Source organism: Gobio gobio (assembly GCF_949357685.1).
Source record: "Gobio gobio genome assembly, chromosome: 12".
NCBI classification, from domain to species: domain Eukaryota; kingdom Metazoa; phylum Chordata; class Actinopteri; order Cypriniformes; family Gobionidae; genus Gobio; species Gobio gobio.
In genome coordinates this window covers 25431155-25448828 of record NC_137105.1, presented here as the reverse complement: position 1 = coordinate 25448828, position 17674 = coordinate 25431155, and the positions used below count along the sequence as shown (strand labels likewise).

Below are 17674 nucleotides of genomic sequence, written 5' to 3'. Positions count from 1 at the left end.
TTGGTAATGAAAAGATATACTGAATAGTGATGATGCTAATAATAGTAGTACTAGTGATGATGGTAATGATGACAGTGTTGGTAGTGGTAATGGTAATAATGATAATAATAATAATAATAATATTAATAATAATGCATGTTTTTTTAAATACACATTGAGAATTTCCTATTTTTGGAAATTGCTGGTGGTGCTTGTGTGGAGTTAAGGGTAGGCATCATAAGCTTTAGCTTCAGCCTACACCTTTCGGTCAATAAGAATGTAAACATTTTTGTTTATTTTAATTTTTTTATGGTTATGTATGGGTGCTTGTATATACATAATTGTATGTACATACCTGTATGCTTTCCTGTGTAACATGATTGCAAATGGAATTTTGCTTGTTGACCAATAAATAAATAAATAAAAATAAATAAAACAGATTTTGTGGCTCAGATAAGGTCCAGTCTGGTTTATTCTGTGCTCTTGGCTGACGTGGCATTGCTATGGCCTGCTTGTGACCCAGATCTGGCAAACAGTAGTGGACGACTCAAGGGCCGTCATTCCAGGGCCAGATCATCATTCCGCATGTGCCAGATGTGGGCCGGATCTGACACAATGTTGCTATGTGGGTTGGTTTGTGAAGTAGCTTCGCATGTTCGTTTCACCCACTGTCGTGTCACCCACCTCTTCCTGCAGAGTTGAATGCAGTGCTTCAAACAGCAACACAAATTGTAAATTTCATCAAGACTTGTCCCATAAAATCAAGATTATTTGGCCTGTTGTGCAAAGAAATGGGGTCAGAATATGAATCGTTACTTTTGCACATGAAGGTAAGGTGGCTCTCCAGAGGGAAAGTACTGCAGTGGATATTTTCATTGAGTGACGAACTAAACTAATTATTTTACTGACCGAAAGTGGCTCACAGATCTATATATATATATATTTAACCCTAAAAAGTTTGGCAATGCGTGTTACAACAAAGCCTGATGAATAAGCATGATACTCAACAAAAAAAAACAACATATGCATATATTGTATTGTCAACGTTAATGTGATGCACCGCTCCAAAAAAGTAAAAACGTGTCTATTATACGGGGACCACAAGCACTGTTATTGGTCTGCTGGAACCCCTCCCTCAGGGGTTACACATGCTCCCTCTGAATGAGTAATTGCAAGTCGATGCGGAAAACGAGGCAGAAGTATAAACGAAAACTGACGCGTAGCCTACGGCGCAGGTCCGACGCAGAAGTATAAATCAGCCTTAAGGATTAATCTATATTTAATTTATAATTTATGCAGTGTAGACTGTTAGATAACTATTAAATTTCTATATATGTCCTACTTGTTAGACAGGTAGGAAGGGCACAGGTAAATATGAAATTTATTGTGGGTTTATGTGAGGATTTTTTCAAGTTCACTTAAATTAAAAGTTGTTATAGTTTTTTAAGCCTAATAAACATTAACAAAATTTGTTAGCTTTCAATTAAACTGTAATGTTGAATGGCTATAATTATTTTTTGCCAGTGAAACTTAATTTATAAAAAGATGCCATTAAACAAAAGATTAACGATGCATTTATTTTCACAGGCTTTTTTGTTCATATTTACAAAGGGTACCCACAATTTTGTCCATGCATCAGACTTTTATGACTCATATATGCAATTCATTGCAAATCAATGATAACTGAGAGATGGACAAATTAATGTGTCTATACCAGACAAAAGCAAACAGAACCCATTAATATCAGTGATGCTGTCTACACTGGATGCGTCGCGATACGACAAATTCAGTAAACTGACACCCTGTTTTATTTCTGACATACTCCTAGAGCTCTTTCACAAAGGACAATTTTACTTGCAACATTCGGTTTGTTGCGTCCAGTGTAGACAAATTTAACAAGGTATATCTCACCATCAGATTAAAAGTACAACGGTGGGTAATGAAGAGAGATCACAGTCTGATGTGTGCCTCAAAATATTAGCTTCCGAGTAAATTAAGATGCCACTCATAAAAGACTTCACATCACAAACACAAAGAGAAGCCCATTGAAGTTGATTAGTTGTAGTACTGTACTAGTGACAATGTTTCAAAAATAGGATTTAGCAAGTAAGCTCATGTCTGAGGGTGTCTTTATGTAGGTGCACGTACACGTTTAGGAAAAAGTTTAGGAACCACTGTAATCCAGTAAAATTACACTGCAGTAATGAGAATCACTATTGAGAATTAAGTTCAGTTTTTTTGCTGCAATATCTTTGAGGGACAATTTCCTTAATTCTCATGAAAAAAATGGTCCTAAAATAGGCTTTTCTATTTTTTCCTTTTGATTTTGGGGTGAAACATGATTTGGACATGCTGTAATGAGATAAACTCTTATAGGGGTTTGATAGTGAGCATCAGCTCTTTGCCCAGCGGAGGGACAATGTATTTTTCTTCTCTGAGTAAACGCAGCAACAGGTCCTTAGCATCCTCGGGCCACCGGTACAGACGAGTGCTCTGCAGCCACAGCGGAACATGACTCTACAGAAAAAGCAACAGATTTTAAACTTGATAGTTTTTATGTATGTACACCGGTCAAGCATAACATTATGACCACCTAATATTCCTAATATTGTGTTGTTCCCCTTTTTCTGCCAAAACAGCCTTGACCCGTCGAGGCATGGACTCCACTAGACCCCTGAAGGTGTGCTGTGGTATGTGGCACCAAGATGTTAGCAACAGATCCTTTAAGTCCTTTAAGGCTTGCCTTCTTCCCATAGTGCATCCTGGTTCCTTCCTTGGACCACTTTTAATACTGACCACTGCAGACTGGGAGAGCTGCAGTACACCCCACAAGAGCTGCAGTTTCGGAGATGCTCTGACCCAGTCATCAAGCCATCACAATTTGGCCCTTGTCAAACTTGCTCAAATCCTTATGCTTGCCCATTTTTCCTGCTACTAACAGATCAACTTTGAGGGCAAAATGTTCAGTTGCTGCCTAACATATCACACCCACTAACAGGTGACATGATGAAGAGATAATCAGTGTTATTCACTCCACCATAATGTCATAATGTTATGCTTGATCGGTCTATGTATTTATTTACTTTCTAAAAATGTATTGCATTTCATGAACATATCACATAAGTTTTTTTTTGGAGACTTACTTGGTTAGCTTTGGGAAACAGCACTGGTACCAATCTGAAGTTCAGACATCTTTGCAAAATGAATTCATTTTGGATCTGAAAAAAAGGAAACAATCAAAAACATGCAGAGCTAACCCAAAGAGGAAGAACATTTATATATAACATTTATATATACAGTATATACACACACTCACCTAAAGGATTATTAAGAACACCATACTAATACTGTGTTTGACCCCCTTTCGCCTTCAGAACTGCCTTAAGTCTACGTGGCATTGATTCAACAAGGTGCTGAAAGCATTCTTTAGAAATGTTGGCCCATATTGATAGGATAGCATCTTGCAGTTGATGGAGATTTGTGGGATGCACATCCAGGGCACAAAGCTCCCGTTCCACCACATCCCAAAGATGCTCTATTCGGTTGAGATCTGGTGACTGTGGGGGCCATTTTAGTACAGTGAACTCATTGTCATGTTCAAGAAACCAATTTGAAATGATTCGAGCTTTGTGACATAGTGCATTATCCTGCTGGAAGTAGCCATCAGAGGATGGGTACATGGTGGTCATAAAGGGATGGACATGGTCAGAAACAATGCTCAGGTAGGCCGTGGCATTTAAACGATGCCCAATTGGCACTAAGGGACCTAAAGTGTGCCAAGAAAACATCCCCCACACCATTACACCACCACCACCACCAGCCTGCACAGTGGTAACAAGGCATGATGGATCCATGTTCTCATTCTGTTTACGCCAAATTCTGACTCTACCATCTGAATGTCTCAACAGAAATCGAGACTCATCAGACCAGGCAACATTTTTCCAGTCTTCAACTGTCCAATTTTGGTGAGCTTGTGCAAATTGTAGCCTCTTTTTCCTATTTGTAGTGGAGATGAGTGGTACCCGACGAGGTCTTCTGCTGTTGTAGCCCGTCCGCCTCAAGGTTGTGTGTGTTGTGGCTTCACAAATGCTTTGCTGCATACCTAGGTTGTAACGAGTGGTTATTTCAGTCAAAGTTGCTCTTCTATCAGCTTGAATCAGTCGGCCCATTCTTCTCTGACCTCTAGCATCAACAAGGCATTTTCGCCCACAGGACTGCCGCATACTGGATGTTTTTCCCTTTTCACACCATTCTTTGTAAACCCTAGAAATGGTTGTGCATGAAAGTAACTGAGCAGATTGTGAAATACTCAGACCGGCCCGTCTGGCACCAACAACCATGCCATGCTCAAAATTGCTTAAAATCACCTTTCTTTCCCATTCTGACATTCAGTTTGGAGTTCAGGAGATTGTCTTGACCAGGACCACACCCCTAAATGCATTGAAGCAACTGCCATGTGATTGGTTGATTAGATAATTGCGTTAATGAGAAATTGAACAGGTGTTCCTAATAATCCTTTAGGTGAGGGTATATATATATATATATATATATATATATATATATATATATATATATATATATATATATATATATATATATATATATATATATGAAGACTTCAGATGCAAAAGCCTCTAAGTCCGTCTGACGTTTTTCTTTAAAATAAGCATTTTTGTCAGGCTTCTATGTATAGGTTTCTACCTAAGTACCGGTACTTCAGAATGGGCTGAGGCTGGGATTTAGTGGGTTTGAAGTGAATTGTGGTTTTAGAAGTTTGCTGATCCGTGTCCTAGATATTTGACACCAGGGGGACACACAAGCTGTGTGTTTACTGCCTGGGAGAAGAGCATGCACAGTCAGTTCTTGAGGGAGCTGCCTATGCAAATTGTGAGCATTTTCCCTCGAGAACGCTCTGTTCTTGTCTGGCTCTCTTCTCGAGGGAGTCCAGCATCTGGGACTGATAGTGTGGGTCCCGCTCGTGCTGAGGCAGAGCGCGCATCATGGGGTCCCTAGATGGAGCTCGCCAAACGTCTTGAGAGGGGTGTAATCCTCTCAGATGATCCGGCGGCTGATGAGGATGAGCTGCTGTGGGAGGAGGCAGATATTTCCTCCAGCCCAGCAGCGAGTGCTCTTATGGATGAGCAGGAGATGGCTGTTGAGGGTGGTGAAAGCCAGGTGTATTCTGAATCCTCTTAGCCACCCTGCCCTGTGTATAGGGAGCTGGTAGAGGTAATGGAACGTGCTGCAGACAGACTGCAGCTGCCGTGGCAGCGCGTTAGAGGAGAGATCACTCGTGGCCAGCTTGACGATCAATTTCTCTACGGCCATAATCCTTCAGTGAGCCTTCCATTCCTTCCTGATCTGCACAAGGAGGTCGAAAGGGCATGGAAGAGCCCATATTCGGCCCGTATTCACAGACATCAGCGGGCTAACTTCGGTGATGTCGAGGGGATAGGGAAGTAAGGGTATGTGTCTCGCATCTGGGCAGGCATCGACACCGAGAGCTGGGCCTGGGCCCATGATGAGTGGAAACAATATTCTGACGGCCCACCTGGGCTTGACTAGTGAAAGTGCCCCTTTCAGGCTGGTAAGGGTGATAAACCTCATGTTTATAAAAATGAGTTGGTGAGTCTTCACTCTGCATGCCGCAGGATGTGCTGTGTAGGTCTCCTTTTTCATTTATATGGAAATAAAAATAATGCTGCAGACCTCCGTTCCTTGTGTAGAGTTAGGGGAATGGTGTGTTCAAAAAAGAGAGAGAGAGAGAGAGAGAGAGAGAAAGGAATATTAGGGCCCTGAAGTTCCCCTGCTAGATGGCTAGAACAATAGAAGCACCAGTAATGGACTTCGTATGTGAGTATGAGTTGGCTTTTCCTTTGGTGAATTCACTGGTTGGGCCACCGCTCATTTTTTGCTGTGTGCAATGATTAGGCTTCCTCTCAGTGTGACAGTAGTTTTGAGGCCACCGTTCATTCCTACTGGCATGTAGGCGTCCTCCCTGACGAAGGGTGACTATTTTTGTGTTTGAACCGTTTTTTTTCCCAAAGCTTCTGGCACCTGCGTCCATCTGCCACGAATGAACTGCAAATGCTTTAAAGAACAGTGAAGACGAGCAGAAATTAGATCTACAGCTCTCTACGTCAGTCACGGTCGCTAGGAAAATGGGTGAAACTCAAACAAACACACATTTTTATCAAATCATACATCATTAATAGCGGTTCACTTCCGCGATTTAGTGTGATTGCATTCACATCACCAGCGAACCGTACCGGAGTTCACATGAACCGAACCCCAGACCACCTTTTCAAGCAGACACCTTTTCGGAAGACAGCATTCACATTATCCAAACGAACCGAACTCTGACGTCAATCGAACCCGGGTGCGCACAAAAAGTGCTAGTGTGAAAGCACCCTAAGAGTAGGTTTGATGCAGCCGCATTACATCTGCGTATTTTGAGGAAGTATTGAATAAAAAATACTCCTCTGTTTAGAAATTTGACACAGACATATGAGAATCTATCAATAAAAGCCCTGAGGGATGTTGATTTGTCGCGAGTCTTCGTGACGAGAATAGAGGAGTTTTTTTATGAATGAGAGCAGCTGAGGCTCATATTACAATCAAACTGTACCGACACGGTTTTCATATTCATAACTCCTGACACATATTAACAAATTACTGTCACTATAAGACTTTGAGAATAAAACAGAGGTAAAAAATGGAAGCTTGACTCTTAGATCTTTTAAATGATGTATAGTTTGTCCCTTGTAATTACTTACATCTGACAGTCATTTGAGCTAATTTAAACAAATAAAGCTTAAGGACGAATGCACCCTCAATCCGGTTAAGAGGTTATTCCTCCTCTGCTGAGACCTTAAGAGATTTTATCTTCAGTTGATTTCATCTAAGGCTGTGGCTGAAGTCGGTTGTAGTTCTTGTGTTTCTTTTTCCTTCAGTGATTCTGCTCATTATCATCAGGTGTTCATCACTAATGATCAATCATCACTTAATTATCTTATTCACTTCAACTGCTTCAATGGTACTTTAACTTAGTAGTGAGCACACGCACAAACACTAAGAAGTGTTACTTTAACATGTGCGTTTTGCTATGTACTATTACATAAATCTTACCCATTTCATTCACATATGACTGGCATATAAATCACATTAAGTTTATTAATACAATTATATACATCTTAACTTTTTCATTTATGTATGACTTAAATATGAATCACATTAAGTTTATTAATTTGTTTGTGTTAAAACTTTGTAATCCAAATGCATGGAAAATGTATGAAATTCAAATACATAAATCTTATGTTTAGACATGAATTTATATTACATATTACAGTATACTGTAATTTAGTATACTGTAATTTATTGGCAATTTTAGTTTCCAGGTAAATACTGTAATTGAGTGAAATTACAAAAAAATGCTGTAAAATATATTTACAGGATTTTATTGGCAACTTTATTGCCAGGTAAATGAGTATGTGAAGTAAATACTACAGAAAATCAAATGTAATTTCTACATCAAAAAGTTAGTTCAGGCGAGAATAAAAAAAAACTAAGTAAATTCTATATTAGTACTCTATTTAGGCTTGTAGAAATTAGAGCGTAAATATCAACTATATAAAATTAAGTAAAACTACTCAACTTTCTGATACTAGTATTACCATCATGCACTAATTAATAAGGTTGATTTTTTTTGTGTGTTTTTCCAGCTGTATTATCATTGCTTTTATTGTTAGGTTTAGTAACTTGTGATTTTGTGACATCTGAAGTTCATTTTCTACTCAAAACGACACATTCAAATCGATCTATCGAATGTTACCGTCATTGTGTATTGTGTACCAAGTATTGAAGTCTCTGTGTTCATGGGCTGCATTATTTTCTTCTATTATATTGATATGGTGTCTACCTGATATCTATTGTATTATTTACTTAGATGTTTCAAAGTAAACTATTTACTCAATTACTTCATGAATGTTAAGTTCAATAGTAAGCAGATTTTATTTGATAACAATGGGTTAATAAAGAGCAGTAGCAGTGATATTTACTCAAAATGTGTTACTTAGCGATGGCAAAATGAGGCTTCCTGAACCACTGAGACCTCGCAGCCCATTGCTTCACCAAATGGTTAACCTCTTAACCTGCACCCCTATTTTTGAGAATTTTTTGAAAACGACATGCAGCTCTTAAACCCTATGGTCTATATTCATAAATCTGGTCTTATTTTAAACTAGACACTTGAAATGTTGCTACCCAAAAGTCATAATAACTCAAAGTAATATGGGAACAGAGTAATATACATGTAAATATACATGTAAGTGACTCACTTTTCTTTCTTTCTTTTTTTTTTCACTTAGGGAATTTTTTTTGAGAATGTAATGTTAAGAGCCTGAAAATAACTTAAATATAAAACTGAATGTCTAATCAAGTCATGATTCAAATATGAGGATTATTCTCTCAGTAATGTAGCTTCTGTAAGCTTTTATGTCAAGAAAAGTCTAGGCGTCCTTTCAAAAAGGCCATTTATTTCAGAACATTTGCAAATGTAAAGAGTAGTTTTTCATTCAAATAAATCAGCAATAAACTGCGAATTATAATGGATAAACAGTTACTGAAAAACTAAAGCAACTATTTACAGAAAATATAGCTGCAAGCAGCCATTATCGGGGCCAAGCGCAAAAAAGAAGACAAGACATGCCAAAATTGCTGGCAATGTCAGATCAACTGCAGCAATGAGCAATCAAAGACCTATTAAGGTGATTTTAGGCAAAATAGCTGTAAAATGATAAATACAGTCAATAATAATGATTTAATGATTTATCACTTTCAACCAATAGGTGGCACAGTTACGAAATTGATGTGGTGTGGTCAGAATAAGGGAACAATGACATGCAAAGATTGGTGTCAATATATCAAAGCAGGGTGTCAATATAGTGTCAATATGTCATTGCAGAGATTTAGCCTCAAGAGGCCTTTTCATTATAAGTATGGACCACATGGCGGTGCTGTTTTGAAACCGTTTAAGCAGCTTAAAGGCATGGTGCTGATGGCCAATTTCAAGTTTCGTAATGATACACCAATTCATTTGTGAAGCATAGCATTTTATATCATAAAACTGCATTGTAGTCAATGGGAATTTCATGTTTTGTTCTATTATAGCGCCACCAAGTGGCACAATCCTATAATTTTTTTATGTGTCCTTGGAGTGAGCCCATACATGTCTGTGTCAATTTTGGTGAAAATATCTTGTTTAGTTTTGGAGTTATATACATTTATATGAAAAAACACATAAAAAATGACTGACACCTGACTTTGATTGGATTTTACACCCCCTTACTATCAATATTTTGACATTTGGTTAGTAGCGTATAGCTATCGACCTATGTTTTCGAACTTCTGATGCTGGTTTCGTCTCGATCGGACTAGCGGTTTCGAAGATATCAGCTAATGTTTTTAAAGTGCTAAATTACAACGCTGCACAAATAATACGCCGAAACCTGGCAAGTCTGGTATCGTTGGACTCTGCGAGGATTCAGGACACAAAAAAAGTTACTCTCATGAAAATAAGTCAATCTCACCTAAAGTTATAAGCATTTGAAAAAAAAAATTATCCACTAGGTGGCGCTGTTTCGAAACTTCTTGGGCTCATTCAGGGCACCGTGTTGATGACCCAAACCGAGTTTCGTAACAATCCGTTCATGTGTTCATAAAATACAGCATTTTAGCACTTAATTCAAAATGGCCGAAAGCCAAAATGGCCGATATGGTAAAATTGAATATCAGACGACTCGGCATGCCGTCCTGAATCTAACGAGAACACTTTTATGATTTTTGGACAAACGGTTCAAAAGTTTTAAGCAAAAACAGCCATTTTTTGTATCTCCAGACCAGTAGGTGGCGCTGCGCCGAGACGCTGCATGTTACTTCATGTTATGCTTGTGATGACATGTACCAAGTTTGGTTTGAATACGATAAAGCATTGCGGAGATATTGCCTTAAGTGTGTTTTTGCAACCGCTACGCAAAATTTGTTTGCGCGTTTATCGCAAATGATTTGACGAATCAACTTGATTTGCGAGATTTTTTGTCAGCATGGTCTGAAGATGATCTGGTTCAATTTTCGTGCAAATCGGATGAACCGTCTAGGACGAGTTCGTAAAAGTAGGTTTTTCGGAAAATTAAAAATGGCGGGAAAATTTTATGACGGAAAATGACGTCATATGGTGCAATCAAATCGTTTTGAGCCAAGGAATCAGAGGAATAAAGAATTTTGTTTCTAGCCCTTATTGTTCAAAAGTTATTAGCATAAACATGAGTCAAATTTTGGACTGATGGTGGCGCTAGAGGGATTGAGTTAGAGACTCCAAATTTGCTATGGTGACTTTTCAGACTGTCCTCTATGAGTGTGCCAAATTTCACAACTTTTTACCATACGGTTCTATGGGCTGCCATAGACTTCGTGGCGGAAGAAGAAGAAGAAGATGAAATATATCTGCAAGCAGCAATACCGGGGCCAAGCGCAAAGAAGAAGACAAGACATGCCAAAATGGCTGGCAGTGTCAGATCAACTGGAGCAATAAGCAATTAATCACTTTTTAAGATGATTTTAGGCAAAATGGCTGATACATTATATAAAGATTCACTGATAATATAAGTTAATGGTTTATCACTTTTGACCAATAGGTGGCACAGTTACAAAATTGATGTGGTGTGGTCAGAATAAGCGAACAATGACACATGCAAAGTTTGATGCCAATATGTCAAAGCATTGCAGAGATACAGCCTCAAGAGTCATTTTGGCATCATGCCTCAACTTCGTCGCTGCGGTTTACAAAAACGGTTTCATCTATTGATGCAAAATCCCTAACTTTTTGTTGACACAGTCTGAAAATGATACGATTCGATTTTGGTGGAAATTGGACAACCGGTCTAGGATGAGTTTGAAAAAGTAGATTTTGATCAAATAAGAACATTGAGGACAGTATGTTTGACCAAATATGGCAAAATTAGTATCTATATTCTTGGCATGAGCCAATAAATGTATTTTGACCCGTTTCATTAAACTAGGCTAATTTAATCAAAAGTTATTAGCATTTTTGTAAATTTTGTTATAACCTTTGACCACAAGGTGGCACTACCCCAAAACTTTTTGAGTACCTTCAAAGCATGGTGCGGAAGACCCATACCAAGTTGCGTAACGATAGACTAATGCGTTTGTAAAATATAGTATTTTAGCACATAATTCAAAATGGCCGAGAGCCAAAATTGCCGATATGGTAAAATTGAAAATCAGACAACTCTGAATACCGTCCTGAATCTAACGAGACAACTTTTATGATTTTTGGACAAACGGTTCAAAACTTATAAGCAAAAATAGCCATTTTTTTGTATCTCCGGACAAGTAGGTGGCGCTGCACCGAAACGCTGCAAGTTGCCTCAAGTCATGCTTGTGATGACATGTACCAAGTTTGGATTGAACACGATAAAGCGTTGCGGAGATATAGCCTTATGAGTGTTTTTGCAACCGCTACGTAAAATTTGTGTGCACGTTTATCAAAAACGATTTGACGAATCAACTTGATTTGCAAGATTTTTTGTCAGCATGGTCTGAAGATGATCTGGTTCAATTTTCGTGCAAATCGGACAAACCGTCTAGGACGAGTTCGCAAAAGTAGGTTTTTTGGAAAATTAAAAATGGCGGGAAAATTATCATGACCGAAAATGACGTCATAGGGTGCAATTGAATCGGCATGAGCCAATTAATGTATTATGACCAGTTTCATTATACTAAGCTAATTAAATCAAAAGTTATTAGCATTTTTGTCAAGTTTGTTATAACTTTTGACCACAAGGTGGCACTGCCCCAAAACTTTTTGAGTACCTTCAGGGCACGGAGTGGAAGTCACATACCGAGTTTAGTAACAATACACTAATGCATTTGTAAAATATAGCATTTTAGCACATAATTCAAAATGGCTGACAGCCAAAATGGCCGATATGGTAAAATTGAATATCAGACAACTCGGCATGTCGTCTTGAATCTAACGAGACCAGTAGGTGGCGCTGCGCCGACACACTGCATGTTGCCTCAAGTCATGCTTGTGATGACAAGTACCAAGTTTGGTTTGAATACGATAAAGCATTGCGGAGATATTGCCTTAAGAGTGCTTTTGCAACCGCTACGTAAAATTTGTTTGCGCGTTTATCGCAAATGATTTGACGAATCAACTTGATTTGCAAGATTTTTTATCAGCATGGTCTGAAGATGATCTGGTTCAATTTTCGTGCAAATCGGATGAACCGTCTAGGACGAGTTCGCAAAAGTAGGTTTTTCGGAAAATTTAAAATGGCGGGAAAATTTTTATGACGGAAAATGACGTCATAGGGTGCAATCGAATTGTCTTAAGCCAAGAAATCAGAGGAAAAAAGAAATTTGTTTCTAGCCCTTATGGTTAAAAAGTTATTAGCATAAACATGAGTCAAATTTTGGACTGATGGTGGCGCTAGAGGGATTGAGTTAGAGACTCCAAATTTGCTATGGTGACTTTTCAGACTGTCCTCTATGAGTGTGCCAAATTTCACAACTTTTTACCATACGGTTCTATGGGCTGCCATAGACTTCGTGGCGGAAGAAGAAGAAGAAGAAGATGAATAAATATAGCTGCAAGCAGCAATACCGGGGCCAAGCGCAAAGAAGAAGACAAGACATGCCAAAATGGCTGGCAGTGTCAGATCAACTGGAGCAATGAGCAATTAATCACGTTTTAAGATGATTTTAAGCAAAAGGCTGAAAATGCATTGTAGTCTGAGAGTGTCAGACCAACTGCAACAATTAACAATTATACAGTTTAAGAAGATTAGGCAAAATGGCTGAAATATCATATATTGAGTCACTGATAATGTAAGTTAATGGTTTATCACTTTTGAGCAATAGGTGGCACAGATACGAAATTGATGTGGTGTGGTGAGAATAAGCGAACAATGACACATGCAAAGTTTGATGCCAATATGTCAAAGCATTGCAGAGATACAGCCTCAAGAGTAATTTTGGCATAATGGCTCAACTTCGTCGCTGCGGTTTACAAAAACGGTTTCATCTATTGATGCAAAATCCCTAACTTTTTGTTGACACAGTCTGAAGATGATACGATTCGATTTTGGTGGAAATTGGACAAACGGTCTAGGATGAGTTTGAAAAAGTAGGTTTTGATCAAATAAAAACATTGAGGACAGGATGTTTGACCAAATATGGAAAAATTAGTATCTCTGTTCTCGGCATGAGCCAATGACTGTATTATGACCAGTTTCATTAAACTAGGCTAATTTAATCAAAAGTTATTAGCATGTTTGTAAATTTTGTTATAACCTCTGACCACAAGGTGGCACTGCCCCAAAACGTTTTGAGTACCTTCAAAGCATGGTGCGGAAGACATGATTTTTGGACAAACAGTTCAAAAGTTATAAGCAAAAATAGCCATTTTTTGTATCTCCGGACCAGTAGGTGGCGCTGCGCCGAAACGCTGCATGTTGCTTCAGGTCATGCTTGTGATGACATATACCAAGATTGGTTTGAATACGATAAAGCGTTGTGGAGATATAGGCTTATGAGTGTTTTTGCAACCGCTACGCAAAATTTGTGTGCGCGTTTATCAAAAACGATTTGACAAATCAACTTGATTTGCAAGATTTTTTGTCAGCATGGTCTGAAGATGATCTGGTTCAATTTTCGTGCAAATCGGACAAACCGTCTAGGACGAGTTCGTAAAAGTAGGTTTTTTGGAAAATTAAAAATGGCGGGGAAATTATCATGACCGAAAATGACATCATAGGTTGCAATTGAATCGGCATGAGCCAATGACTCTATTATGACCAGTTTCAATATACTAGGCTAATTTAATCAAAAGTTATTAGCATTTTTGTCAAGTTTGTTATATCTTTTGACCACAAGGTGGCACTGCCCTAAAACTTTTTGTGTACCTTCAGGGCATAGCAAGGAAGTCACATACCGAATTTAGTAACAATATACTAATGCATTTGTAAAATATAGCATTTTTTGACAAAATTCAAAATGGCCGACAGCCAAAATGGCCGATATGGTAAAATTGAATATCAGACGACTCGGAATGCCGTCCTGAATGTAACGAGACCACTTTTATGATTTTTGGACAAACAGTTCAGAAGTTATAAGCAAAAATAGCAATTTTTCGTATCTCCGGACCAGTAGGTGGCGCTGCGCCGAAACGCTGTATGTTGCCTCAAGTCATGCTTGTGATGACATGTACCAAGTTTGGTTTTAATACGATAAAGCGTTGCGGAGATATTGCCTTAAGAGTGTTTTTGCAACCGCTACATAAAATTTGTTTGCGCGTGTATCGCAAATGATTTGACGAATCAACTTGATTTGCAAGATTTTTTGTTAGCATGGTCTGAAGATGATCTGGTTCAATTTTCGTGCAAATCGGATGAACCGTCTAGGACGAGTTCGTAAAAGTAGGTTTTTCGGAAAATTCAAAATGGCGGGAAATTTTTTATTTTATAACTTTCCCGCAAACGGTTCTATGGGCTGCCGTAGACTCCCATGGCGGAAGAAGAAGAAGAAGAAATATAGCTGCAAGCAGCCATTATCGGGGCCAAGCGCAAAGAAGAAGACAAGACATGCCAAAATGGCTGGCAATGTCAGATCAACTGCAGCAATGAGCATTTAAAGACCTATTAAGGTGATATTAGGCAAAAAATGCTGTAAAATGATAAATACAGTCAATAATAATTATTTAATGATTTATCACTTTCAACCAATAGGTGGCACGGTTACGAAATTGATGTGGTGTGGCCAGAATAAGGGAACAATGACACATGCAAAGATTGGTATCAATATATCAAAGTAGAGTGTCAATATAGTGTCAATATGTCATTGCAGAGATATAGCCTCAAGAGGCCATTTCATTATAAGTATGGACCACATGGCGGTGCTGTTTTGAAACCTTTTAAGTAGCTTAAAGGCATGGTGCTGATGGCACATACCAAGTTTCGTAATGATACAACAATTCATTTGTAAAGCATAGCATTTTATATCATAATACTGTATTGTAGTCAATGGGAATTTCATGTTTTGTTCTATTATAGCGCCACCAAGTGGCACAATCCTACCATTTTTTTGTGTGTCCTTGGAGTGAGCCCATACATGTCTGTGTCAATGTTGGGGAAAATATCTCTTTTAGTTTTGGAGTTATAGACATTTATATGAAAAAACACATGAAAAATGACTGACACCTGACTTTGATTGGATTTTACACCCCCTTACTATCAATATTTTGACATTTGGGCATTAATGTATAGCTATCGACCTATGTTTTCGAACTTCTGAAGCTGGATTCGTCTCAATGGGAGTAGCGGTTTCGAAGATATCAGCTAATGTTTTTTAAGCGCTAAATTGCAATGCTGCACAGACCATATGCCGAAACCTGGCAAATCTGGTATCGTTGGACTCGGCAAGGATTCAGGAGACCAAAAAAGTGACTCCCATGAAAATAAGTCAATCTTACCCAAAGTTATAGCCATTTGAAAAAAAAAATTCTGCACTAGGTGGCGCTGTTTCGAAACTTCTCAGGCTCCTTCAGGGCATCGTGCTGATGACCCATACCGAGTTTCGTAACAATCCGTTCATGAGTTCATAAAATACAGCATTTTAGCACATAATTCAAAATGGCCGACAGCCAAAATGGCCGATATGGTAAAATTGGATATCAAACGACTCTGCATACCGTCCTGAATCTAACAAGACCCCTTTTATGATTTTTGGACAAACAGTTCAGAAGTTATAAGCATAAATAGCAATTTTTCGTATCTCCGGACCAGTAGGTGGCGCTGCACCGAAACGCTGCATGTTGCCTCAAGTCATGCTTGTGATGACATGCACCAAGATTGGTTTGAATACGATAAAGCGTTGCGGAGATATTGCCTTGAATGTGTTTTCGCAAGCATTACGTAAAATTTGTTTGCATGTTTATCGAAAACGATTTGACGAATCCACTTGAATTCCATGTTTTTTTGTCAGCATGGTCTGAAGATGATCTGGTTAAATTTTCGTGCAAATTGGATGAACCGTCTAGGACGAGTTCGCAAAAGTAGGTTTGTCGGAAAATTCAAAATGGCGGGAAAATTTTCATGACGCAAAATGACGTCATAGGGTGCAATCGAATCGTATTGAGCCAAGGAATCATAGGAAAAAAGAATTTTGTTTCTAGCCTTTATGGTTCAAAAGTTATTAGCAAAAACATGAGTCAAACTTTGAACAGGTGGTGGCGCTAGAGGGATTGAGTTAGAGACTCAAAATTTGCTATGTTGAAATTTCAGACTGTCCTCTATGAATGTGCCAAATTTCATAACTTTCCCGCAAACGGTTCTATGGGCTGCCATAGACTCCCATGGCGGAAGAAGAAGAAGAATAATAATAATAGGAACGCTAACGGTTTCAATAGGTGCCTTCGCACCTTCGGTGCTTGGCCCCTAATAATAATAGGAACGCTAATGGTTTCAATAGGTGCCTTCGCACCTTCGGTGCTTGGCCCCTAATAATAAATATAGCTGCAAGCAGCAATACCGGGGCCAAGCGCAAAGAAGAAGACAAGACATGCCAAAAATGCTGGCAATGTCAGATCAACGGCAGCAATGAGCAATTAAAGACCTGTTAAGGTGATTTTAGGCAAAATAGCTGTAAAATGATAAATACAGTCAATAATAATGATTTAATGATTTATCACTTTCAACCAATAGGTGGCACAGTTACGAAATTGATGTGGTGTGGTCAGAATAAGGGAACAATGACACATGCAAAGATTGGTGTCAATATATCAAAGCAGAGTGTCAATATAGTGTCAATATGTCATTGCAGAGATATAGCCTCAAGAGGCCTTTTCATTATGAGTATGGACCACATGGCGGTGCTGTTTTGAAACCGTTTAAGCAGCTTAAAGGCATGGTGCTGATGGCCAATTTCAAGTTTCGTAATTATACACCAATTCATTTGTGAAGCATAGCATTTTATATCATAAAACTGCATTGTAGTCAATGGGAATTTCATGTTTTGTTCTATTATAGCGCCACCAAGTGGCACAATCCTATCATTTTTTTATGTGTTCTTGGAGTGAGCCTTATACATGTCTGTGTCAATTTTGGTGAAAATATCTTGTTTAGTTTTGGAGTTATATACATTTATATGAAAAAACACATGAAAAATGACTGACACCTGACTTTGATTGGATTTTACACCGCCTTACTATCAATATTTTGACATTTGGGAATTATCATATTACTATCGACCTGTGTTTCCGAACTTCTGATGCTGGTTTCGTCTCGATCGGACTGGCGGTTTCGAAGATATCAGCTAATGTTTTTTAAGTGCTAAATTACTATGCTGCACAAATAATAAGCCGAAACCTGGCAAGTCTGGTATCGTTGGACTCGGCGAGGATTCAGGAGACAAAAAAAGTTACTCTCATGAAAATAAGTCAATCTCACCTAAAGTTATAAGCATTTGAAAAAAAAAATTCTCCACTAGGTGGCGCTGTTTCGAAACTTCTTGGGCTCATTCAGGGCACCGTGTTGATGACCCAAACCGAGTTTCGTAACAATCCGTTCATGTGTTCATAAAATACAGCATTTTAGCACATAATTCAAAATGGCCAACA

General features: G+C 38.5%; 1 protein-coding gene across 3 annotated transcripts in view; it reads right to left on the bottom strand.

Annotated features, from left to right (window-relative positions):
- Nucleotides 1-288: 288 nt before the first annotated feature.
- traf3ip2a (TRAF3 interacting protein 2a) overlaps nucleotides 289-17674 on the bottom strand; it is a 102837-nt gene continuing 85451 nt past the window's right edge. For all 3 annotated transcript variants that reach the window (XM_079831517.1, XM_079831518.1, XM_079831519.1), the window contains 2 exons: nucleotides 3123-3197; nucleotides 289-2496 (listed from right to left, as the gene is read on the bottom strand). In XM_079831517.1, coding sequence (XP_079687643.1) covers nucleotides 2350-2496; nucleotides 3123-3197 — 222 coding nt within the window. In that variant the 3' untranslated portion in view covers nucleotides 289-2349. The remainder of the gene's footprint in view (nucleotides 2497-3122; nucleotides 3198-17674) is intronic.